Consider the following 25,474-nt stretch of genomic DNA (forward strand, 5'->3'; position numbering starts at 1 on the left):
GTAATGATCTACTGCTGGGCATCACAGACTCGATCACATCTCCACCTTATTATTAAAGTATTATCTTCAGACGTTGTAAATTACTACTGAAACCACGTCTGGAATACAACATTTTCGATATTTAAGGGAAAATAAATTAAGATATATGGTTCAGTACTGTATCTCCCTGTGCTATATGACCAAATACCATTTTAATACAACGCCATGAACAAGTGCTGCCACCTATTGGTCCCTATGTGTACCAGATCGGTTCCTACAATCAATCAGATTCCCCCTCACTCGTTATATGTTAGCAGCATATAGGTGTCCGACTGCTGTTTTTTTGCCTCTAATTCAATACTGAATTTTGGAGTCTCTGACAAGAAAGGTTTCCTGTATCTTGCATTTACTACAGCATTTTTTCCAAGATATGGATAACATTAACATTCAAATTCAAAGCAGCAGAGGCTGAGACATCCTGACTTTTATTCTCTAGATTTTTTTTCTCAAGCATAAAAAAAGCTGGATCCTACACTTCCCATTAACACAACCAATAGCATATTTTTCATTGACCCTCCATGTTTGGTTAAGACACACCACCTAGCCAAGATAAGACAAGGTTACTTTGGAAAGCTCCCTCCAGAGCCACAGAGGGCATTTAACAACCGTTTTCCCATTTCTATGTTGAAAACTCTGAAGCTCTAATAATGTGTCACTCTAGCTCCCCACAAAACTCAGAAATTCAGTTAAGCAGGATGTTGCTCATCTGATGAGTAGGCACACACTGCCTACTCAAGTGGCAGGAAAAACTGACAAATAGCAACTAAAAAAAGCTTTAGGTTGTAAATGTGCATCTCTGGTGCGCATTCAGTCAGTCAATATTCAAATAAAAAACGGTACTCAACTGAAACAACGCAGTGTAAAAACGATTTTTACTACTACTAGCTGCACATCAGTATGACATTACCAAATAGTGGGCAGGACCTGGATCTTTTTGCTTGGACTATAATGGTTGATCAATTCAGGACACAAATCTACTGACAAATTTCAAGGCAGAAATTCAATGATGCTTTGCTGTAAAAGTAAAGAGTAGAGGTTATCAGTACACATTTTTAAACAGGAAAAATTAATTTATTTCAATATACATCGCATTTAAAACTATATAACATTGTTTGTTTTTTGAATATTTTACACAGCTCTTATCATGGAAATTTTACAAAATAAGACCAAGCTCTGAAACAATAATAGGATATCCCGCCCTTTAATTACTGCATGATTCCTTGTACCGTATTTTACATAAAAGTAATTATAGCTTCATACATTATTCTTGTTATTTATAAAAGGAAAAAAAAACATACCTTTTTAAAGTGAGTTTATATGTTCTTTGATGAAAATAAGATCCTAGTGTAGTAAGTGATTTTGATTATGTAATGCCTGAGAAACTGCTTTACATCAGAGCAGAATGGACATGATGTAATATTTCATCAATATTGTTTAAAGGTCCAAATTTGTAGACTGGCCACTTCAGACAATTCAGATGTACAAAGTACAAACTGTGATATGAGCATGGAAGATACTTTGTATGCGGTCATTGCAATGGAAGAAGATTCAAGAGCAGAAAGGAAGTCAGGTGCAAATGATGTCAGTCCGGGAACAAAATATCTGCTCCTGTCCGACAGTACCACCGGAGCCAAAGCTGAAAATAATTTAGTGTAAACCCAAATCAGGACAACTTATCTCCTCAGAAATGGCCAATAACTACAATTTAAACAGCCAAGTGTTGTCTCTAAAATGTGCAGGACCATTGCAGTTAGTAGTCACAATTTTGCACTATAACAAGTGTGAGGAAGAGAAATCAATAGACAATAATCGGCCTGTAGTCTGTAGGCCAGCACCTGAGAAGGCCTCTGGTGTTGTACACAACATGGTGATGAGAACACTGAGCAAGAGAGGTCAACTCTCCACTAGGGGGCCTTCAAGACCTGACAGTGGTGACTAAAGAATCCCTTTTATCCATCTCAGTGTGCAGCGGAGTCCCCAGAGAAAACTAAACATGCCGTGGTGCAATGGGCACAGCCCATTGTCATCAAGAGGTGAAAGGTCAAACGTCTTGGAACCTAGACACCATTTTACAAAGTGATACAGAATTACACATTCATTGCCATTAAAAGCATTAAAGAATCTCAATATAAATTCATTTTTGCTTTACTGGGACTGGTAGCGTGGTGAAGATTGCTTTCCAGTTCCCATATAAATAGCAACTGTTTACTGAAGACATTGTAGTGTAGCTATTACCAGAATCATCCTTATTTACATGGTTATCATGACTTACATTCTTTTGAGTAAACCGAGTCCCACGGGAGCCCTGGCACAAATATAGGAAGCTCGCTAAAGCAGGAAAATTTGTCACAAGTCCTTTCATTTACACCTAAACCCAACCAAACAAACAAGGTGGCCTGTTGTGATTTTGTGCTGCAAACTACTACAGAGGACTGTTGCATAATGCCAGTTCAAAATCTGTTATTGCCTGTTTATTCACTCTCTCTTTTGCACATACTTTAGTCAGACAGGCATTTGTGAATAATTTTTGTCTGTTGGCAGGGCACTGAAATCAAACCCTTTGGTTGCCAGTCTCTCCAAAGCAACAGAAACGGATCGAATTATCACTTGTGGCTGTGTGTGTCTTGTCTCTCTAATCTGTCATCTGTAATGGCCTCACTCTTAAAGCCTTGCTTAGCAGGTACGATGACGACCATTAAGTTTACCAGAGCAGTGTGGTATTTGCTTTGTACACAGCCCTGGATCTGTCCGTTGCATATGCTTGTCGTGGCAGACTGTGTGCTTTCGGTGACAATCTTGGGTTAGATGCCGGCCTTGTCGCTGTAGAAGGGCGTGACATGAAACATGTAGCAGTGTGTGCAAACCCTGACGGGCTTCACCTGGCCATACCGGGGCAAAGGAGCAGAATGGGAAGAGCAGCGAGAGCAGAAGATCTGAAATGACACAGTATGTAATGTTATCAGTTACTATCCACATGATGTATGAATCATCAGTTTGATCACATACACATTAAACTGAGAACTCTGAGACTCATCGTACCTTTCCACAGCTTCTACAGTGATGCTTCCTGCGGATGACAGTGAAGGGAGCCTTGGAAGGCAATGCAGGAGTTGCAGGCTTCATCGGGGACCCAGTCTGGTGGGTCTACACAGACAAAAAACGTTAACACAAAGTAGGCCTGTCACCATCAGTAAGCCTGCTGCAGAGAAAAGGAATAATCTAACAACTAAACTAAGAGTGGGTCCGTTTTTTTAATTTATCTGACCTTCGAATTGGCCGTCCCGGGCCTTGGCTGCCAATTCTGATGAAGAAATGGTCTCCTGACAGAGAGCACAGTCTTCCAGCACGGCACTACGCAGAACAGGACCTGCTGGACACCATAGAAGAAGAAACTAAAACTGGCGTAGTGTATGATTGATTATTGTTTGTGTTTGCCCTGCTGCAGAGTTATGGACCAGTTAGACAATATAGTGTAGACAAAGTTTACGAGCAAATATTAAATCTTTACAAGCAGATATATGTTGAGCATCAGGGGCCAATGAAGTCTGTCTACAGTATCTGGGCCAATAAAAACACTCTGCTTTCTCATAGTTCGGTTGAAGATATCTTTGAGATAACCATTTTTTAGGCAGTTTTGAAGTCTGTATTATATTAATAAGGGACAATGTACTGTAGCATATTGTATATCAAAGACATGTTCCTCACCTTTCTTCTGGTTATCGTTGTCTCCCTCCTCACACTTGGTTGCCATGACTTCAAACAGAGTCTTGAGGATGCTGCGAAGGTCACTAGCATAGTTGGTCTGCAGCTGATCAGCAACCCCTGCATCACAGCAGAACACATAATGGATGTCAGCACGAAAGATAAAAAAAAAGAGGTGGAGGGAGAGCGACTAACAGCATGAGAGCTTTTACCTGATATACAGACAAAGAGACGGTGGATGAGGTCGCTGCTGCTGTGGAAGCGTGAACGGATCTTGTTCCTGGCAGCCAACTTGGCATTTTGTAGGGCCAGCTGGATCTCCTGATGGTCCAGGTCTTCTGACATCCCTGAGCTGGGGGTCAGACTGCTGACAGGGCTGGAGGGAGTGGTGATAGAAGGGGCAAGATTGTTAAACTGTTAAAATACAAATTACATATTCAATTCATATTTCATCCATTGTAGATTTGAATCTTTAAGTTAAAAAGTATGAATAATGCATATAAAATAAAAGGAAACAAATCCATTCCCTACATAATTCACAAATTGCCAGGAATATGCGGTTATCATTAAATATACTGTACAGAATGTACATGGAAATCAATACCACAACATCTATCTAATTAAATCTACAGTGTAAGGAGGCAAATTAATGCTGTAACCTGTAGCTCATATGGGAGAGAGTGACTGACACTTCAATCGATTGCTGAATGTGAACAAAGGACTGCATAAAGACTGAAAATCAACAAAGCTATCTTTTCATCTATCATGCAAGGACTCAGTTTTTACAGTGACACACCCTTTCATGAGTGATAAGTTACCTGGGAGTATATGAACTGCTTGACAGACTACATGTGGTGACCGACACACTCTCACAGTCACTACCTGACACAGAGCTGAGGGGAGAGCTCTGAAAACTAACAAAACAACAAACAAATAAATAGGGAAAAAAGAAACAGGAGAAATAAAAGAAGTACAGAATAAAATGTTTATACACAAAAGATAAACAGATATATAATTAAGGTAAAATAAGGCATAATGTGCAAAATGAGAGAAAATGGATGAAAGAAATAAAATAATTCAAAGTATATGATGAAATATGGTTAATTAAAACAGATATTTTTGTTGATGGATGATTGTGTCGAGATCATACATCCCTCAAATAAATCAAAAAAGCTAGTAAAAGGATTTAGAAAAAAAATGACACACCTGGAGCTCCTCCTGCTGTCCTCTTTGGTGTCCCTCTTTGAGTCCTTAGTTCCTGGCTTGTCCTTATCTGCCTCCTTGTCCCTCTGTCGACCTCCACTGGCCTGCTGTTTCTTTTCATTCCTCAGCTGGTGGTTGCACGGGGAGGGTCCATCCCCTCCACTGGAGCCACAGTCCTGAGCCTGATGCCCTGGAGCCACGACCAGGCACTTCTCACAGAGCTGGGAGTTTGAATCCTCTTCCAGGGTCTCTGCTGAGCAGCGGGAAGAAGGGGGAGTCAACTGGGCGAGCTCACCCTTACGGTGAGGCTCATGACCTCGTGGGGGCAGCCGGCAAGCAGAAGACTGGATGACAGTGCTGGGGGCTGCGGTCTTACAGTGTTTGTCCAATCCCAGGGCGAGGCCTAACCCAAGTCCAGTGGTCTCTGTGGCGATGGCATCCTCATGGCCATCCTCACAGCTCCCACAACAGACACAAGAGTTGAGCAGGCAGTGAGTGGCCACCAGAGGGCCACAGGTCTCAATCTCAGAGGGAGCGGGCCGCGGCAGTAGTAGCTTGTCCACAGCAAGCTCCGTCAAGCTGGGGGAGCGAGGGTTGAAGATGACCGTGGCGGACAGCTTCATCCCACCCATACGGTGGGCGATGACCTCAGCCGTTTCAGACGCTGTCCCCTCCGAACCCATCTCCCACCCGTTGGTGTAAGGCAGAGATTCAGAGCCAGGAGGGGAAGTGTAAGGAGGGCGCTTTGCATTAGGACAGTGTGTGTTCTGGCTGCGTGGCTGTGGGCATGGCTGCTCTGACTGGGCTTCAGAGTACCAACCGTTCCTGGTAGGGTCTGGCTGTGGTCCCGGTTTGTGCTGCACGGGACAAGCAGACTCTGGTGCTTTGGAAGGCGAGGCAATACAACGACAGGCCTCTCTTGAAATGCTGGTGATGCTGTCTCCTGCTGCATCCAGGTCCTCCATGAAGAAGACCTTGTCCTCCTCCTCTACATAGATGCCTGTCCTTCCCTGGCTCACCAGGAGCCTGCGGGGAGAGGCCTCAGTGCTGGAAGCCCCACTGGAGCCTCCTGCGTCTCCCCTGTGGGGATGGTGTGCTGGGGACTGACCCTGGCTGGGAGGCGACAGAAGGGTGGACATCTCGTCCCCCACGCGATACACCATCATGTTGAGCTGCTCGAGTTCCTCCTCATCGTACTGCATGGAGCAGGCCAACTCAGCCTCCTCTGCCTCCTCACACAGCAGGCCCGGCTCCTGCTCCTGCTCCTCCTTCCCCTTCTCTGTTTCCACCTCCTCCCAGCCCTTTTCCACTTCTGCCAGCTCCTCCTCCTGGTTGGGACAGACAAATGGAGCCAGAAGCTCCTGCTCCCCCTCACTCTCCCCCTTGGAGGAGTCATTTGCGGGGCTGCAGAATGAGTGATTCTCTTGGACTGGAGCTGGTGAGCTGTCTGTGGACAATTCTCCATCCTGAGAGATACACAGATTCCTTTCTAGTGTCATCAACTCCTCCCCAGTCAGGGTCTGCAGCAGGTCTCTGCAAAAGCATCGTAAGATAGTTTTAACATTGTGATGGAGGAAAAAAGATCTTAAAAAAGATTTGTCATTGTGATTTTGTGATGTTCAATATTTACGGACGGTACCTGATTTTCTTCAATAAAGTGCGAAAAGGCCAGAAAAGCTCAGACATGTCCTCTGATTTTCGGTCTAGGTTGAGAGGTCCCTCTGAATACACAACCAGCCCACTAAAAAATGTGTTTAAAATTCTATAAGAAGGCAGGAGAGAGTAGAGAACAAGGATGTGGGTGGAAGAATGGAAAGGACAGGCAACACTTACCACACAATGGCTAGTCTGGGAATTGTAAACATCAGTGCAGGTTCATAGTCATCGATCATGTCTTGTGTGAGATAGCCCAGCTTTAGGGCCCTGGGACAACACAACAGGGAAAAATACATGGTAAAAGACTTAACCACATTTTCTCCGGATATTTTTTCGATTCTGGTAAATTCCAGATGAAGTCAGCAGTGCTCTATAGGCTGCAATTGCATAAAATATTCCTCAGTAAACTCACCTCTCCACAGTCTCACAGAAGAGCACAATCACCTCCTGCTGTACATAGTATTCTTTGGGAGACTTCACAGGCACCATGGCTGACACATAACTGGCAATGGAAGAAAAATAAAGTGGAATGTAATGACATTCACATCGTTTGATGTTTATTGAATGACTTTGGCAAACTTGCATCCAGGAATCCTTGAGACAATGATGAATGCGGAATAATCTCATTGCTACAATTGCCAATAATGTCTGGCCATTCATTTACCTGAGCTCAAACTCAGCAAAAAGGCTGTCGAAATGTCGCAATGCATCCTTCATGCGGTCCGTGTACATGTTGAGGTCTCTCAGGGCCTGGTCTCTGGTGATGTTGCGTACCTCCTCCAGGCTATGTGTAAGGTCCTTAGCCAGGGGCCTCATTGCTATACTCTCTATCTCCCTGTTCATGATGATGGAGCCAGCGGCCAAACACTGCACAGGAACACGTACATCATAAATCATCTTGCCTTGTACAGAAATTAAACTGAAAAAATAACGTTTGCAATGTTTACAATATGTGTATGCACGTGTGTAGGACTTGTGCAAGGTTGTTTTCTTCTGGACTGATGCTGGAGGGAATACACTACCTCAGCCCCAAACCACAGCTGCCCTGCCAAGTTGTCATGGCGAATCTCCTCAGGGAACTTGACACAGAAGTCTCTGTTGGCCCGGTCGTTGGGAATACATTCATCCATGATCTGATTGACAATGTTCAACACGTTGTCCTGCAAATGAGCACAAGAGTGACAGAAAACAAAATTGAACAAACTACTTGGAGGGATAAACATGAGTGAGCGAAAATCTGTTCCTACAAAAACTATTTTCTCAGTGTAGTCACTTTGAGTAACTAATGTTGGTTAATAATCCAGAATTCCTCGCTTTCAAGAAGGCCATTGTATTGCACCGTTTCAAGACCATTGATTAGGAAGTGAATAAGAGACAATTTGACAAGTACATGAGACCATTATGGCCCTTGCAGTTACATTCTCCCTCAATAAAAACACGAAACTGAAGCCCATAATTCCAGCAGTGAAAATGCAGTGTCACACACAGCAAGAGCTAATCAAGAGCTTATGTGCCGCTGGCATGTACAACAGCCATAACAATGACTTACAATGAGCCTTTCACTCAACCGCAGCTGCACTGTGCACTGTAATCTTGTCAGGCACAGCACTGCGTCTTTCTCTGCTGGCCCTGAGGAGAAAGATTAAAAAGCTTTGAGAAGGAGAGCTTAACCACTGATTCCTTTATGGCCGTGTGCTGTGTGTGTGTGTGTGTGTGTGTGTGTGTGTGTGTGTGTGTGTGTGTGTCTTGGTGTGTCTGAGTACCACCCCACTGTCTGTGAGCGTCTCCCAGCAGGGGACACCAATGATAACCTTCACTGCTGATGGTTTCAAATCATCCAGAGGTAGTGACTCTGGTGTAATACCTGTGTCTGACAAAAGACTGGCCTCTATCCTTTTTTACAGCCTACCCCTGACTCCTTTAACAATCTCTGACCTATTCTCTTCCTCTGTCTCTTGTGTATGCCATCTAACTCAATCTCTGTCCACCTCAAACACACACATACTTGCTTGCCTGTTCCAGCAGGCCGCACTGTAAGAACAGCCATGCCAACATAATATGAGCAGCATGCCAGCAACCCCCACAGAGGCCCATGAATAAGAGCTGATAGCAGCAGTGGCAGGTTCAAGTGCAAATTTGGCTTGAGTGCACTTGCCTTCTATTCTTGGGGCCTCGGGGCTGTGGGGTATCATGCTGCTTAATTCATTCTCCAAAACCCTTGAGGAGGCACGCCGCTGAAAAGACTCCTCTCTGAACATACAAGTGCTGAGAGTTTGCCGTTAAACATTTTCACTGCAACTTGTAGAGAAATGGATAAAATGAGAGACTAATTTGAAGTACGGACCCATCCTATCAAGAGCTAATAATTCAACTCCTTCTGATGAAAAGCCTTAGCTTGATCAATTTGGGGTGATAACAAAATGGATTTTAAAAAACTAAGTAGGTAAAGAAAGAGGACAAAGAGCATCAAAACAATGAAAAGAGAAAAAAACTGCACAGACATACCGAAGAAAAAGACAAGGTGACAGATTGTCAGAGGTACGGATGGAGGGGAAAGAGGCAGAACAGTCAGGGACCAAGTGATGACCTTATTAAGTGGTTCTTCCCTGTGTGCTGTGGCGGTGGGGGGAGGCTAAGGCACAACGGGCCAGATGACGACCTCCCTCCACCACCTCCAGCTCTCTCAGCATGATGCAGCATGGCAGCCATCACTCATGCACAGCATCACCTCCTCTCAGCCCTGACCACATAAAGACCTGAACCTGTATCACCACATACAACAACTTACCATACATTCATATCCAGTGTTTCATTCAGCATTATTTGCATAAATAAAGAGAAAAAAAGAGAGAGAAAAAGACATTTCTGGCCTAATTCTTGTTCTAAACACAATTTGAACTTGATCAAAGCTACAATTTTAAAATGCCGCTCTTGTAACAATTTACTAATAACCCACATGACACATGTTCACTCCAAACAAAGTCTATCTCATCTTATCAGCAGAACTGCTTTGTGTAAGAACCCCATCTTGTATCCAGAAAGGGGTGATAAGGGTGGATGTCTATTTTTAGCTTCCAGGCCAAACCCAAAGGTCCAGTCAGGTGATTATGTGTACGGAAATAATTAAAAATAAACATAAGAATTCATGGCTCAGAGTCGTTGGTCATATAAACATTGAAACAGGTTTTGCTTGCTGTAATCATCCCTCCTGTTCATAACAATATGTTGTAATATTACAAGATCCCTTCCTAATCTGCTTCTCCCAAGTGATGTGGGACAAAATCTATAGTCCTCCTTCAATGCAAAAATTAATTTAAAGGTTTAAGTGTCTAAAACTTGAGGCTATCCGAGTTTGACAAATCAAGCTGGTATCTTCTTTTAGTTGTTCCAAAGTTCCAATTTTTGTTACTATTCTTCCACTGCAGTTAAACAGGAGAACACTGGGGAACATACAGAGGGCCTTTGATACTAAAAAGACTGTAATTTTGGAGGATACCCACTTCGTTTGTCAAATTAAGATTGCTGATGCCCCATAGTAGTTTCAGATAAAGTTTTGAATCCAATTTTCCACAAAACGAAGACAGTGGATTTTGTCCCCATGACTTCCATATAAAGCGCATTAGGGAGGGATCTCTTAATGGCCAGTATGAAAAGATGGAATGATTACAGGAAGCAAAACCTGTTTCAATGTTCATATGAGCACCTGACTTGAAATATTATGAACCTATCCTCTAACTATGTATATTCCAACTCTAGGGCTATACTAATGATAAATGAATGAAATAACACTAATTCACAAAGGCTGAACATTATCCTTCGTGAAATGAAAGACACAGAAAGAAGATGACTGACAGTTGCTCCCCGCTGACCTGACAAGACCTGAACTGGTTGACCAACAGGGTACATCTCTGAGGGTCCTTCCGGCCATCGAGGCCATCCAGCTCAGTGGCCACCTGATTCAGCTCTTCATCAGCGTAGTAGAACTGGGCCAGGAGCTGAGGGTCCGTCCTCTGCACAGAAACACAAAGAGACAGAAGGAAGTCATTTTTAAAACCGGTATAGCTGTTTATGAGAAACAATGTGGTGATGGGTGATGTCTTTGAATGACACTGGGGTTTTCTGTCCCTAGATAGGTGAGTATCTATTACTATTCTGGCTATTAGAGTTTGAGCACCTCATCATTTTAACAAAGCAAAATGATTATTTGTATGTGTTAACATATCCTGTGGGTCTCAGTCCTAGACACACTGTCGAGGCTTCATGAGAGCTGTAGTCGCTGGACTGATAACCAAACATCATAAGCAAGCCATCAAATTCAATAATTATGTCTGTTGCCCTGGTTCACAAATACATTATCAGAGCTCCAACAGCCGTTAAATCATCCGAGCAAACCGTACATTTCAAAACAACAGCAGAGGAAATTACTAAATATCAAAGCAAACAAGATTTCTATTTAACACCAAGCAGAGTACAGGCCAGGCCAAGCCTTGGAAGTCTCGATATAACATGCTATGTTTTTCTGTTGTCAGGGGGATGACTGAAACAGAATCTTACTAAACTGTGACAGAAAAATACAGTGTCAGGCATGGACAGCTATTGATGCCTAGTGGCTTTCTAACTGTGGTCAAGTGAACACATGAATTACATATTTTGTTCAGCAAATCCCCTGGTATAACACTATGTTATTACAGCACTTTGGTGTTAATAGGTGGAGTATTTAAGTCAGCATAGTTTCAACCACTCTGTATATAACCAACAGTGAATTTATCTCTTTTAGCAACCTTATGCTTTAGGCATATAACCCATAAACTTAAGAAAGAGTGATGTAGAAGGAGCAGTCACGTTAAGGCTATAAGGCTCTAACATAACAGAAGCTTGATACAGCAACATACTTCCAATCTGTGAGGACAAAAATAAAATCAGGCAAGTAGGGCATTGTATAGGCCAGCTTAACAACAAGACTGTTCTCCCATTTTGCCAAGGTATTCTGTTGATTTATGAGCAAGGCAAGGGTTATACAAATTCAGATTCATACAGAAACACACTTTCAACAAGTATGCAAAGGTAAAGGTAAAAGCAGCTGTTTTTTGTTTCTTTTTGTTTTTTTGTTGTGCACAAATAAGTGACAGGTACCATAAGATTTTTCTTCTTCCTGTTCCTTTTTTTTCCATTAATGCATGTTATGAATGAATGAATGAATGAATGAATAAAGAATACTTTAAATGATAAAAAAAAAAATGGCATTAATCCTGACAAGAGGAGTTAAAAAAGGCTAATATAGTGTGAAAGCTCCCCAGAAGAGGGGGTGTAATTAGAGAGGCTGGCACTGGTAGAGAACATTATCTCCCACCATGCTCCCCTCAGTGTGTGTTATGTGTGTATCTCTGTCCATCCCACTGGTCCATGAAGGCATAGGACATTTCTCTACAGCCACACAGACAGAAGCGCGCGCATGCGCGCGCGCACGCACACACACACACACACACACACACACACACACACACACACACACACACACACACACACACACACACACACCAGCGCTGCGCGAAGTACACTTACAGCAACAACACACAAGGTAGGGAAGAGACACTGTCGCACAAAAAATATATACACAACAATTGATCATTTGTGTTGCTTAGACCTACCCCAAATAATGTAATAATAATTGCAATAAAAACTTTACAGTACAATTAAGATGCCAGTTTTAAATCGCCCAACGACACTATACATTGTGTGTGTGTGTACACACACAACACACACACACACACACACACACACACACACACACACACACACACACACACACACTCCCAGGGAAGGCTCACGTTAATCGAAAGGTTAATGGTTTTGAAAATGGCGACCACATGCCGAGGTGCATCATAACAAACCACAAGGACCCAATGACGGTACAGGAGTTTAAAAAGGACAGCATGACAGTGCAGATTGGAAGAAGGGAGAGCTACACCAGCAAACAGGCTGGTTTTGCAACGCGTCAACCGTCTGGAAATGTTTTTCATGAAGTCAAACTGAATACTGGTATTTACCGAAACCTCTCGCAGGACCTTTTCCCTTTAGTTTGCAGTGCTTCCTGTTGCATGATGCGCTCCCCGTGGGCCCTCGCTTTCCTCTCTGAATATGATACATGGTGCTGTTCCCTCACTCTCTCTCATTAATAATGAAACAAACAGCAAGGAGAAAACACAGAGATATAACCTACAGCTGGGGTACTTGTCGCATTATAACTGTGAGTAGGGGGGAAATATTTTATATTTTAAAGGTTATTTGAAGGACTGAGCTATGTCCCTATATTAAAATGAACATGGTGAGAGCTATATTTTGACAATAAGTAACCTTTTTTTTGTCAATGCCATGGTTTTGTTGGGTGTTAATGCAGGTGTAATTTTTGAAACAACTAGTATGGTCCTTTACTATGTGATAATTGAGTTTTCACTTGTCCACAGGTAAAACAGAGCTGCACTAGGGTGAGTTACAGAACTGCAGCGCTGGATTAGAGCTGACTTTTTTCTCAAGGATACTTCAGCAGGGCAAATACTTGGCATTTAATCCAAACTAAAACAGGCAACTCTGAGTCTGTAATTCAGCAGGCAAATATAGTGTTGCACACTCTCCTTAAGTGTTCTTTTTTAACAAGGTAACATACATGCTCTATATATAAATAACCTGTGATGAATGGGAATAGACAGAGCCGGTTTTATAGCAAAATAATAGAAAATTATTCAGTAGCCTGTAAATAGTAATATTCATCATTGCATTGGCATTACTACAATGGCATTACATTTGAGTGGGTTTCTCTAAATGTGTAGTCTAATGGGAAATGAGCACAACGGAAATCTTAATTAAACAAGGAACCAAACAAACCCACTAGGTAATGTGGAGGTATTAATCTTTACATCCAAACTGAACCTCTGAACAGTGAGAAAGGCACCAGTCAGGAGTCAGATAAGACTAGACTTTACACAACGGCACAACAATAAGTGAGCCTATGATACAAATGTCACGATGACAAAACAGGAAACAAGAGGGAGACAGTGCAAGACCATTTTTCTCGCACAGGCACAACACGGCCCACAGATTGGTGGCATTCATTTTGAGATTTCTGAAGCATATAGGGCAACGCTGATGGAGGAAGAAAAGAAGTATTTGAGACAGACGCCATCCTAAAGCCTCCTCCTTCTGCATTCCTCACACAAGAGGGAACATTCCTGCAGCATTGTATCATGGGGGAAACGTCAAAGGCAGGCAATGTTCAAGACATGCTGATTTACTTTCAGATAGACAGCGATGTTCAAGCCGCTTGGTCTACAAGTTTGGTGTACCATGAAATAATCATTTATCAAATATTTTAAAAAAAAAGTTTGAAAAGATGATGAATCTTACTTCACACCCATTTCTGACACCAGTATGAGAACCAGAAGCCAGTTGCATATGAAATTTCAACCTAAGCCTAGTTGTAACGTAATTGTTAAAAGAGGTTGAACCACACAAAGATCTTACGAAGAGGTTAGTTGTTACTAAATATTTGCAACTGTAACTGGCAGGTGTAACTGTTACTAACTGACAAAGCTAACGTTAGCTTGCTAATATATGCCCTATTTAAAGTGAAGGCCAAAAGAAGTAATGGGATGTGGTCAACAAGGCACTTGATTAAAATGCTGTTTAACTTTCTCAAGATGGAAGTTTTTTTAAATTACATTTTACAAAAACATAATGTACCTAAAAATCATAAACATTATGCTAATAATGATATAATGATCAAATGACGTCAGTTAGGTTAGCATAATCAGGTATTTCCGACTCATTCTAAACTGTATTAATACTATTATATCCTAAATACAAATATTTCTCCATGCATACAGATATAAATAAAATAAAGTACATTTACAAAGAATTGGCAGTAAAGATTAAAATATAGTTTGGCCTCCTAGTTGACTGCCCTACAGATGTTTCTTGGCAACTAATTTATAAATTACAAAAGTCTTTACAAGCTAAACTAGCTTTCAAACAGCTAGTACAACCAAATCCTCGGTCACAGCAAAAGTCAAAGTAACATCTAATTTAAAATAGCACAATTAACACCTCAACAGCAAACAGGACTACCATAAGACGAGCAGTCTCAGAGAGCAAGTATAGAGTAAATGATAAAAAATATGTGGTCTTACAGTAACCTGTAACTATTAAAAAAAGCCAAAGAAATTGCAACTTTCTAAACCTTTAGACTGAAAAAAAAATTAAGATATGGTGACAAAAAAAAAGAAAACAAATTGACAAGTAGGCATAACGATTAAATGAAGAAGTTGGAAAATACCTTATAAGGGTATTAAAATTGTTATACAAAAGAAAGTGTGTGAACATCTGTGAATCTAACTCCTGAACTTGCGAGTTGTGTCATCATCCCAATGACAGCTCTACCTTTCGTATGTGAGGAAATGATTCAGCAGATTTGGCTCCTGCCCCCTGTGGCGTGCCACTCTCCTGTTATACTCCTGCTGTCAGTTGTCCTGGGTGCCCTCCCTTTGAGATGACTCAAAAACTCTATCCATTGCGGTCACAAACCCATTATTTCCGACTATTAGGTTTTCAGAGTGACAATTACTGTTAAGCCCCCTAAATCACATCTTTTCACAATGACTCAGTGAAATTTCTGTCCCTTTAGTTTAACATTAAATCAATAACAGACGATGACAGTGTGACTCTTACTGAAGCGTGTTAAAGAGAGTTGCCTGATGCTCTGCTGTACGATCAACATTTTCATCATCTCAGCCAGCTTTCTTCTTGAGCGGCTGATTCTGGGCTTCATTTCTATTCGGACATTGCGGACGATGGAGGCCGTCAGGCTAATGCTTCATGAACCTCCATAGCATCAGTGCGTGCACATTGAGCCCACTTAAGGGACTTATGAGAAACCTTGCCTCTGCCCTCCATACTCTATTCCAGGCTCAATTTGCTGCCTTCTGGCTGCCTTCCAAGGAGCAGAGGCAAATATTGTAGGAGGGGGAAACCAGTTCACCCTACTTCATGCAGTCAGTTGACAGACTGCATGAAAAAAGCAGCCAGATACAGTTCATCACCTTATTTATTATTCAGGACTCAGCATTAAAGCCCTGGCATGAGAAACAATCGTTTTGGTAACAAACAAGGAAACTTCCTCGACCATTATTTATATTACGTTTGGCAGAATAAAAGTATAATCAGTCACAATGCAGTCTGCATGGAGTGCTGCTAGCGTGTGTAGAAAGGGTGTCCTTCCAGTGCTCTTCAAGTTGGAGATCAAGGTGCACAAGGGTTTAAGGACACTGAGACATTTGGGAGGGTAAAGTTTAAAAAGCATTTGAGAAGGAAGGAGTGGTAGTATGCAAGCTCCCAAATTGACGCTTGTCTGAGAAATGGAGTTTTGGATAATGTTCAGCTTCGGCAGCTTTACCTATGCTAAAATATAATGACTGAGGAAGCCTAGTGACGAGTCCATAGCAACCAGTGTTGAATTTGTTATTACCCAGTGTGCTTTGTTGAATGGTCTCAATGTTTTATTGTTTTATTTCATGTAAATACTAGTTTACTGGAGGAGTAACTTAGTATTTGAAGTAATGCAGTAATGCAGGAAGTGTTAGTTTCCATGCTTATTGTGTTTCCACAACAACGTTATTGAGTAAATCTACTGAAATGGCCACCACACCAAAACAGAGGAGTGGGATGCGTAAGATGAGAATGCAGTTTGAGGTTTGGTCACGTATGTCATGGCTGTAAAAAAACAAAGGGCATCTGAACATCTTCGCCATGCGCAAACCAGTACAGAAGGCATCAATAAATTGTTGGGGAGAGTCATCCCTTTTTTCCATATCATTTTGGAGGATCACCCAAAATTCACTGCTGGCGAAGGGAGGGTCAGGTCTATTTTAACTAAAGATCCCAAAACTCCTCCGGTGGCCCCTGAAATAAATAACGAACAGTCCCTAACCAGCTGAAAGTTGGATCAACAGCAGACTACAGATTTAACTTCATTGACTCAATATATTCAGTGGTCTGCCCATCTGGAATGAAGGCATAATCTGCGTGTTTGTATCTTCTTAGAGGGCTGCCCTAATCTGGCATTTGGACTAAGCAATGACCTGTGTATGTGCCTGGCACATGGTTTAGCAGGACAGGCCGAGGTGACATAGGGGGGGCGTTGAGGATTTAGGTGGCTACATCGTGTCTAGGATCCCCTGATGGTCGTGTAGTGACACGTGGGGACACCCCTCTTCCCAGCAATTGCAGGGAAGTTCTTATGCAAGAAATAATCTGGTTACACAATCCAGAACTGGCTGTTAAACTGTGTCTACAGAGGGGAAGGGGAATTTTATATTTACAAAATCAACAACTTGACATTTTTCATGGAGTGTATGAGTCCTGAAGAGACGACAAGATTGGTGAAGATGCATGCCCACTATCTTTATAAAAAATACCAGCGACAGAAAATACTGGCACGCCCAAAATTTAAGAATGTCCGTGCCATTTTGACCCACATCCCCTCTTCACTGCTGAGGATGTGACTTACAGTCAGGCTTATTCTGTCTGCATGCCTTTCATTTTTACGAATGGTGACTGAGAACTGGCATTGCCCTGGCTGTCCCAAATTACACACAATGACAGCCGTGGACAGCAGTACATGTGTTAGTCAACACACATCTTTTGATTGCTGTCTGCGAAGATTAAATGTATGCATGTCAACATGCTTGTGCATTAAAAAAAATACTGTACTTCTGTCACTCCCCTCTGGCACATGAAAACTACAGTATAAGAACATATATACTGTATATTTTAATATTCATCTATTGTACACATATTGTTTCTTATTCAAACATTAGTTGAAATATCAATGTTTATCAAAAATCTTGTTTGAATTTGTCAATTCTTCAGGATTTATAATCACCCCGGCCGGTAAGAACAAACACTAGAGCTGCTAAAGAGAGACATCCTCTCATTTTATCTTCTGCCAACTGTAACCAAGGCCAAAATCTAATCCCAAAAATACAGGCCTACTGTTCTCCTCCTCTCCCTCCAATTCTTCCCTGCTGATAAGACAGCGCCCAGAGCAGAAGGGATGGCATTTCATTTGCTGGCTCTTCCTAGAACAATCAGACTCATAATATAGACAAAGGGCACCTTGAATGCATGCTTTATGTTTACCATCAGTGACAATGAAGAGAGGAATTTGAGCCCTTGATCAGAGAGGATACCAATTATTACCAATAAGAAATGTGGTTTAGAAAATGAGGGCAGCCTCTAAGTCAATAACAGGACAAGCTTATTCTCTGTGGTACCTTTAAATCTCACTTCTTCCACGGCTATTTTCTTTCAATCATCGCTTCCCAACACCTCGGACAGTGGGCCCTGATTCCCCAATCCTGCAATGCATTTAAAAGAGGCCTTCAATCGCCTGGCCTGTCTCGAGCTGCACTAGGGTCAGCTCTCTAAATCCCGGCAGCTGACACCAAATCAATTACCGCATGGCTGGTGGGTAAGCAGAATGGGACATCAACAAAGAACTCCAGAAACAAGGCTAAATATGAAGCCACGCTTCAGCAGTTTGCCTTTCCCTCTTCCTTCGACTCTGTGCCAACAGTGCAGAATCAACTTTGCAAAGACAAATGGCTTCACCTGCTCTCAGTTCTTCCACTAGCATGTTAGCAATATTCACAAACAAACCAGGGTAGTGATAAATGCCAAATGAAGGGCAAACAAGAAGGTGAGGTAAATCATGTAAACAGCAGAACCTGCTACAGCCAGGTACAGCTGCAGCCTATCATTTTATATTTTTTATACATGGTTATATATTACTGATGATTATTTATTAATCGTTTGGTCCTTAATATGTCAGAAAATTGTGAAAAATGCCCATCATGATTTCCTAAAGGTCCAAGTTGATGTCTTCAAACGGTCCAAGACAAAAAGATATAAAGTTTAAAATGGACAAAAGAAAAGCAGCAAATACTCACATTTAAGAAGATGGAACCAGCGCTAAGCATTTTTGGTTGATCGACCAACTGAAACGATCAACAGATTATTAAAAAGTGTTGCCACTTCATTTTCTGTCAGTCTAGTAATTGTTTCAGCTCCAGGTGGTAGGCCCTTTGTACAGTACAAACCATATACTTATTTAACTGAATTATATTTTTTTTGTTACATGCAAACAATCTGAAAACAAAAATAGCAACTTCAATGTTATTTAAAAGTCATCATCAACTGAGTTCATGGTGCATCAACTTAAAGACAATTTGTACTTGAAAATGCATCTTGGGTTGTCAATAGCAGTCACAGATTTTTTAAAAGCATTAGAAATAGCCACCCATAACTCTATTCAACCTGCCTCCACTTCCACACAGATTTTAGCTGTGTTTTAATTAGACATCTATAGCTGTTATAACCATGTGTCATAAGCACTTCTTTATAGATGAACATTTCCTTTCAAAAGTGGAAGGAAAAGTGGCTCCTGAGTTAATTAAGTAAAAATGTGTTGCTTTGTCGAAACCATCAGCTGTCAACATGTCAGGTTTTTTGACAGCGTAGATAAAAATCTCTAATGCATCTTTTATAGTGGCTTGACAATGATTTATAACCGTGATAAATACTTACATGCCTTGTCTGTTTCATTAACATGCACACACAAACTATTTCACATCATTGATTTTATGAGACTTTAAACTTTACCTTAAATCACTGAAAAAAAACCATTATATATATATATATATATATATATATATATATATATATATATATATATATATATATATATATATATGTGTTAAACTTGTATTTAGAGCTGAAATGATAAGCCCATCAACAATTGTAAGGATAGATCATTTTTTTAAACACAAATCCCAAAAATCATTGGTTCTAGTTTATCAAATGTAAACATTTGCTGGTTTTATTAGTTTTTTGGGATTGCAAATGGAATACATTTGGATTTTGGACTGCTCGGAGAAAACAAGACATTTGAACATGCCAACTTGGGCTTTAGGGAATTGCGATGGCCATTTAATGAACATGTCATGGAATACATGATTATTCGTTTAATAAAAATATTTCATTGATAATAAAAAAATATTTGCTACGGCCTTAGTTAGGGCTGTAAATATAGTCTTGTGTACTGTATTATTGTATTGGTTTGCATTATATTGTACAGGCTTTGTTACTGTGTCCACTACCAGTATGGAGTTAACGCAATATGTGGCATTTTCAGAAAATCCTTGTTATTAACCACACTGGTGGCCTTTAAGTGAACTATAGTCAACATCTTGCATGTGCTCGCACTACTTATCTGCAAGCGAGCATCCTGGGCACGTGATTGACCGGCATCATGTTGATAGATGTGCTAAGTTACACTGTCAGGTCCATTTTATACCCAAAACCAAACGAAGGTCCTTCCATGAATCGAATGCCCTGCTGACCATGTTGACCTTAGTTTTCCGCTGTGTGCCTACGTGGACTTTGTGTCTTGTTAACTGTAGTTTGATGTTTTACACACCAAAATTGGTCTTTTATTTTACTACATACTGAAGCTAAAGCTGCATAACAAAGCATGTGGAGGTAAGACATTTAGCATTTCAGGCTATACATTTATGCTACACTAAATGAATAAATAACTAAACTGTTAAAAATAAATGGAATTTGTGAAATATATAAAAAAGTATAATAAGAAAGTTACACTGAAAAACTACTTTTAAACTGAGAACTTTTCTTATGGTCAACTCTGTTAAGAGAACCATTATATATAATTATATTCTTCTAGTATCAGTGACCTGTTAAAAGATGGATGACCTAATCAGGCATTAACACTACATACTGTATGTTCATTCACTTGCTAACAGCGTACGTTGTTACACACTGATATCTGTTTGACATTTTGTTAAGGAGTGCAGAAAGTATCAGCTACCCACGCACTAAACTGTCCAGTGGGGAGATCGGGGAATGAAAGGCAAATTAGTAGTATCCTGTAGATGGAGGAGAGTGCACCCAGTGCAAGCTATGAGCCCGTCACATTGACAGATGAGGTGGTGTGTAGCTGAAGGTCAGCTCCTGAATGCCTGATGGAATAACAACCAAGAGAGGAACACAGGCTACAGAGGAAGTGTACATGTTTAGTCTCCTGACATCTTTCTCTCTCGCGCCACCAGTCACTCTGCAAGTTTGCCGCTGATGAATGAGAGGTGAGTAGACAGTGGTCATTTTGACTGTTCGGAAACCTGAGCCATGTCTCGTCTTCATTTGGGACTGCAGGGATGTGTGCTGAAGCAGATTTCTTTTTCTCCCCTGATTTCACCCTCTCCAAAGCCTCTATACCGACCTAAAACTTTTTTTTTCAGAATGAAAGTTCAACTTATAAGCAGTCAAATAAAAGCACACAAAATAGAGCGAGATGTAAGATCTCTTTTGCAGATATTTTGGTAAACAAAGGATAACTATTCACACAAAAAAACTGGCTAAATGTGGGCGACCTCTAGCTCACCCAGTAAGAGCGTGCGCCCCATGTAGGCTGAGGCCTTTGCAACGGCATGGGTTCGAATCCGACTTGCTGTCCTTTGCTGCGTGTCACCCCCCATCTCTCTCCCACCTTTCCTGTCTATCCACTGTCACGCTGAAATAAAGGGGGAAAAAGCCCCCAACAAAAACCTGGCTAAATCAGTTAAAGGACTAGAAGGAACGTGAAAGATATCCTTACTTATCCTTATTTTGGGCGAGTTAACTATTACAGCCTTTTCCCCACAGACTTACAGAAGAGCGGGACAATCCATTCTTATACATTCATCTTTTCCAGAAGTTGGCACTTTGACAACAGAGTCAGGAGAAATAGACAGGTACATTATGTCCCGCACAGAGGTGTATACTACTACTCTCTAACACACTGGGAAGGGATTGTGTAGCAGAGGCAAAATAAAGTCCTCCTCAGTGGGACTTCTCTAGAGAAGTAAAGAGCAGCTCTGGAAATATCAATAGCTCCGCTTCAGTCAAGGGAACATGCTGATTCAACATTTTTCTATCTCCAGGAGAACATAGTTCAATAATAAATGGCTTACTGTTGATGCAAAATGACAATGCTATGCGGTGTTCAACTATAAATGCCAGAATATGTGGGTTGGGCACAGATTTTAATTGCCACAGAAATATTTTCTCTCTGTACGAAACAGAAACTACTTGCTAGCTTTGCTGCTGTTCAGTAGTAAGAGCATAAAGTGATCTGAACCTTCCTTTCTTTACTGTTGTCTTTTTATAATGATTGGCATAATTACAGAGGCTTTAAGCGATTCCTTTCTTCACTCCTTTGAGGCAGAACTGATCATTTAAAACCCACAGACTTATGTGTTATTTTGTTAATTCCTACCATGGCTGTGATTTGGCGGAAAATGCACTGATGTAATAGCTCAGCACTTCAGAGTCAGTAGTCATTCATGAATTTGACAATACTCTGGTGAACCCCAAAACTTAGACCTAACCTCAACAATAGACCGCCAAAATGCTGTGACAGCAAACATGGTTAAACAGAGAAAAGAGGAGTGACGCAGGTGTGTGTATGTGGTAAAGAGTAGGTGGATAATATATAGTCACAGGCATTTTATTTTATCCCTGTCTGACATTACTGTTGCAAAACTCCCAATTTCTGTTAATGTTTGATATGGAAATGCAGTGGTCTTCTATTATATGAGAAACTGACCTATCAACTTAGTAAAGCAAAAAAAATTATTTCCTATGCCAATGCACCACAGTCCCCACCTTGTTTAAGAGGCTGTCTGCAGTATATTTTCTTCAGTTTCTATCAATAGAAAAATCTGCTTTTGGGACTCATAATCTACAGCAGCTATGACGCAAGATCAACCGTTTATGCCAATATACTGACAGGACGCTATGCATTAAACACACTAAAATGTTATTCTGGCCTGTCGACTTGCTTTCTACTTGAGTGTGTGGACTAGAGAAGAGAACTTCAGCCTTTTTTTTTTAGTAAAAAGTCAAGATTATTAGTACAAAAGTACAAAAAAAAAGTACAAAAACAGTAAAAAAAATAAAGGTTGAAGGAATTCAATATTTTTTGTAAATCCATAATGTTTTTATATAAACGCTCTGCAGTTGATAATAATAACCTTTTGTACCCATCCTCCAGAGGAGGGTGCATTAGAATACTGTGTAGTACAAGTGGGAAGTGCTTTTCAATGGAAATTTGCTGTCTTCCCAGTAAATAGAAAACTTTCCATAAGAGCATATGAGTAATTGGGGCAAGGTGATGATTACATATAGGCTGTAAACCCATGTTTAAAATTAAAACATCTAAAGCTCAGAATTCTCTAGAAGTAGACCAGTTAAAAGTTTCTTAATCCAACTTGGGCACAAAATCTGTGACTGTTTATTAGTGGAGTGAAACTCTAAATGCTTTATGATGAAACAGCACTAAAAAATAAATCTTGTGTCATGGGCCTGAGCAGTAGTTGATTTGATATGTTTGGGGTCATGTCTACAATCAACAAACAAACCAAACCCATTTAAATACAACAGAACTGAAACAATTACACATGTAATTAAACAATTAGAGAAAAATAACTATTTTGATAAGCACTTAGTTATGTCAGTCAATTTTCTTAAATACCCAACATTTTACCTCTCAGTTGTGAGTTTTTGCTGATTTTCTTTGTCTTATGTGATAGTAAATTAAATATATTTGGACTTTGGACAAAACAAAAGGAACGTCAATACCTCACCTTGGGCTTCAGGAAATTGTGATTGGAATTTTTATATATTTACCTAATGGTTAAACAGTTAATTGAGAAATAACCTGCAGATTAATCAATAATGAAAATATTAGTTGCCGCCCTAAAATGCTATAAACTTTTTATTTACTTTCCTATCAAAAACGTATTATTCTGTATGACATTATTATTAACATTAGAACGTTTTTTATTATTGTTGTTTTGTCATTATTGTGTCTGTTGTTGTTGCTATTATATTTTAACTAATAAGATTTTACAATTAATTTGGGACTATAAAACCGAAAGAAAATCACTTCAACAATACATTAATGACAATGCCAGCTGAAGAGAGCACTAAATCAGTCAGTATAATTCAGTGTACACTGTTCGTAGTCTATAACATTGCATGAACAACAACAACAACAACAAAGGGATAGCTACTGGTTAATTCTGTACAGTGTAACATCAGGAACACAGGCTAACGTTAGCAGATGTGTGGCAGTTTATGAAGTGATCAGGCTAGCGAGCCACACTGATCGGCTGTTGTGCTAGCTATCTCCAAAGCTATGCATAAAAAATGACTGCAGAGCTGACAATGCGTGTGAATCCAGGATAACTTACCTTGGGCTTATACAGCCACTTTCGAAAGCGGTTCATCGTTACCTCGCCACCTTCCTTTGTCACCAACCCCTCCTCTCCTATCCTGTACCTGTGTGTCTGACAGTATCAGTGGCTGGTTGCTAAGCTAGCTACCGCTGGTGGGTTAAAAAACGCAAAATGTACAAAACACAATGTACGGTAAGTTGTCCTGAACGTTGCAACACGGCCCTAAAAGCTTACAAGGGATATATTCGGGAGAAAAAACGACTTATTTCCATCTTCCCTGAATCGCGAGGTTGGCTGCCTGTCTCCCCCGCCCGGCCACTTTGCAAGTCCCGACGATACAGAGAAGCGGAACACCCATAGGGAACACCGACGGCTCCGAAGCTCTGCTGTTCTCTGCCTCTACTTGATGACAGTCACGTTGACAACATTCACCTCCCACTTTCCCAGGAAGTGATGCCTTCAAGTGCTGCTCCTAAATACAGTGTTTCCAACCGATTTTAGTCGGAAATATGATTAAAAACAGACAATGAAATCAGAATCAGCAAAGTACTGCTACAGTCAATAACATAAATACAGAATAGATATATTACAATTAAAATGGTGTTAAAAAAAGACACTATTAAAAAATAACAAATATGTAGCCTAATATATAATAGTTTTACAAAGGGAACGAAGGAAGGCTGTACGGTTTACTGCAATGTGTGCAAACGTATTGATCTGAGGGTGTGCAAAGGTTCACAGTATGTATAATATGTGCAATAAGCTACAGAAGCATTGTAGTGTGACTGCTTTTTTGTTTTGTTTTTAAAGATAGCTTCCAGGCATGTTTATTTATAAAAGAAATACTCCACTTTTCATGATTCGTGTCTGTTATGTTTTTACCACCAAAAGAAACTGAATTACCCAGGTAAAATTTCTTAAAATTACATCTAGGCCTAATCCTTCTCCCTCGTTTAAAAATCTAGATTCTGTGGATATGAAAATATTTTTAATTTCAAAAGTTTGACTACTGGATAAAATATGTCTCCTACTTCACTGAAAAGATCATTCTCAGAAAGGTGTGCAAGTTACCACATTAAACTTGTGTAAGTTGCAAATTAGACCATGATTGGCTTTCAAAATAGTTGTGTTTGAGTTCAGCACAAATAAACTTGACCTCTTCAGAAGACATACTTCTAATAATTCTTCTGATGACAAGTAAAGTAACAATGAGCAAAAAAGATTTTTAAGCAGAGTGGGAGTTAAATTCAAGTTACTGAGTTAGGCCTACTTTGTATCAGACATGTAAATTGAGTCGTGCAAATCATTCTTGAAACAGGAGGTGGCAAAACAATCTCAGCTCAAGGTCCACTCACTTGTTCTGGAGCTTTCAACCGTCTTCATCAGCAGAGGGTTGACATCTGAGTTTGTTCAGTTGTAATAAACTGTAGAGGTTTAATAATAATAATAATAATAAATAACATATATGTACAGTATATTTACTATTTAGTATATAATAGTATACTATCCTATTTAAAGTATGTATACAT

At 40.5% G+C, this 25,474-nt stretch overlaps 1 protein-coding gene across 1 annotated transcript; it reads right to left on the minus strand.

Annotated features, from left to right (window-relative positions):
• Positions 1-1,088: 1,088 nt before the first annotated feature.
• zfyve28 (zinc finger, FYVE domain containing 28) lies at positions 1,089-24,362 on the minus strand. The gene is given in 15 exon segments (XM_039786395.1): positions 1,089-2,972; positions 3,079-3,135; positions 3,137-3,183; positions 3,305-3,406; positions 3,745-3,861; positions 3,954-4,117; positions 4,560-4,655; positions 4,948-6,477; positions 6,584-6,685; positions 6,778-6,867; positions 7,013-7,102; positions 7,265-7,467; positions 7,623-7,760; positions 10,470-10,610; positions 23,961-24,362. Coding segments are annotated over 15 exon segments (3,045 nt in total). The 5' UTR covers positions 23,997-24,362; the 3' UTR covers positions 1,089-2,840.
• Between the last annotated feature and the right edge of the window lie 1,112 nt (positions 24,363-25,474).

Source organism: Perca fluviatilis, chromosome 20 (assembly GCF_010015445.1).
Source record: "Perca fluviatilis chromosome 20, GENO_Pfluv_1.0, whole genome shotgun sequence".
Classification (NCBI taxonomy): Eukaryota; Metazoa; Chordata; class Actinopteri; order Perciformes; family Percidae; genus Perca; species Perca fluviatilis.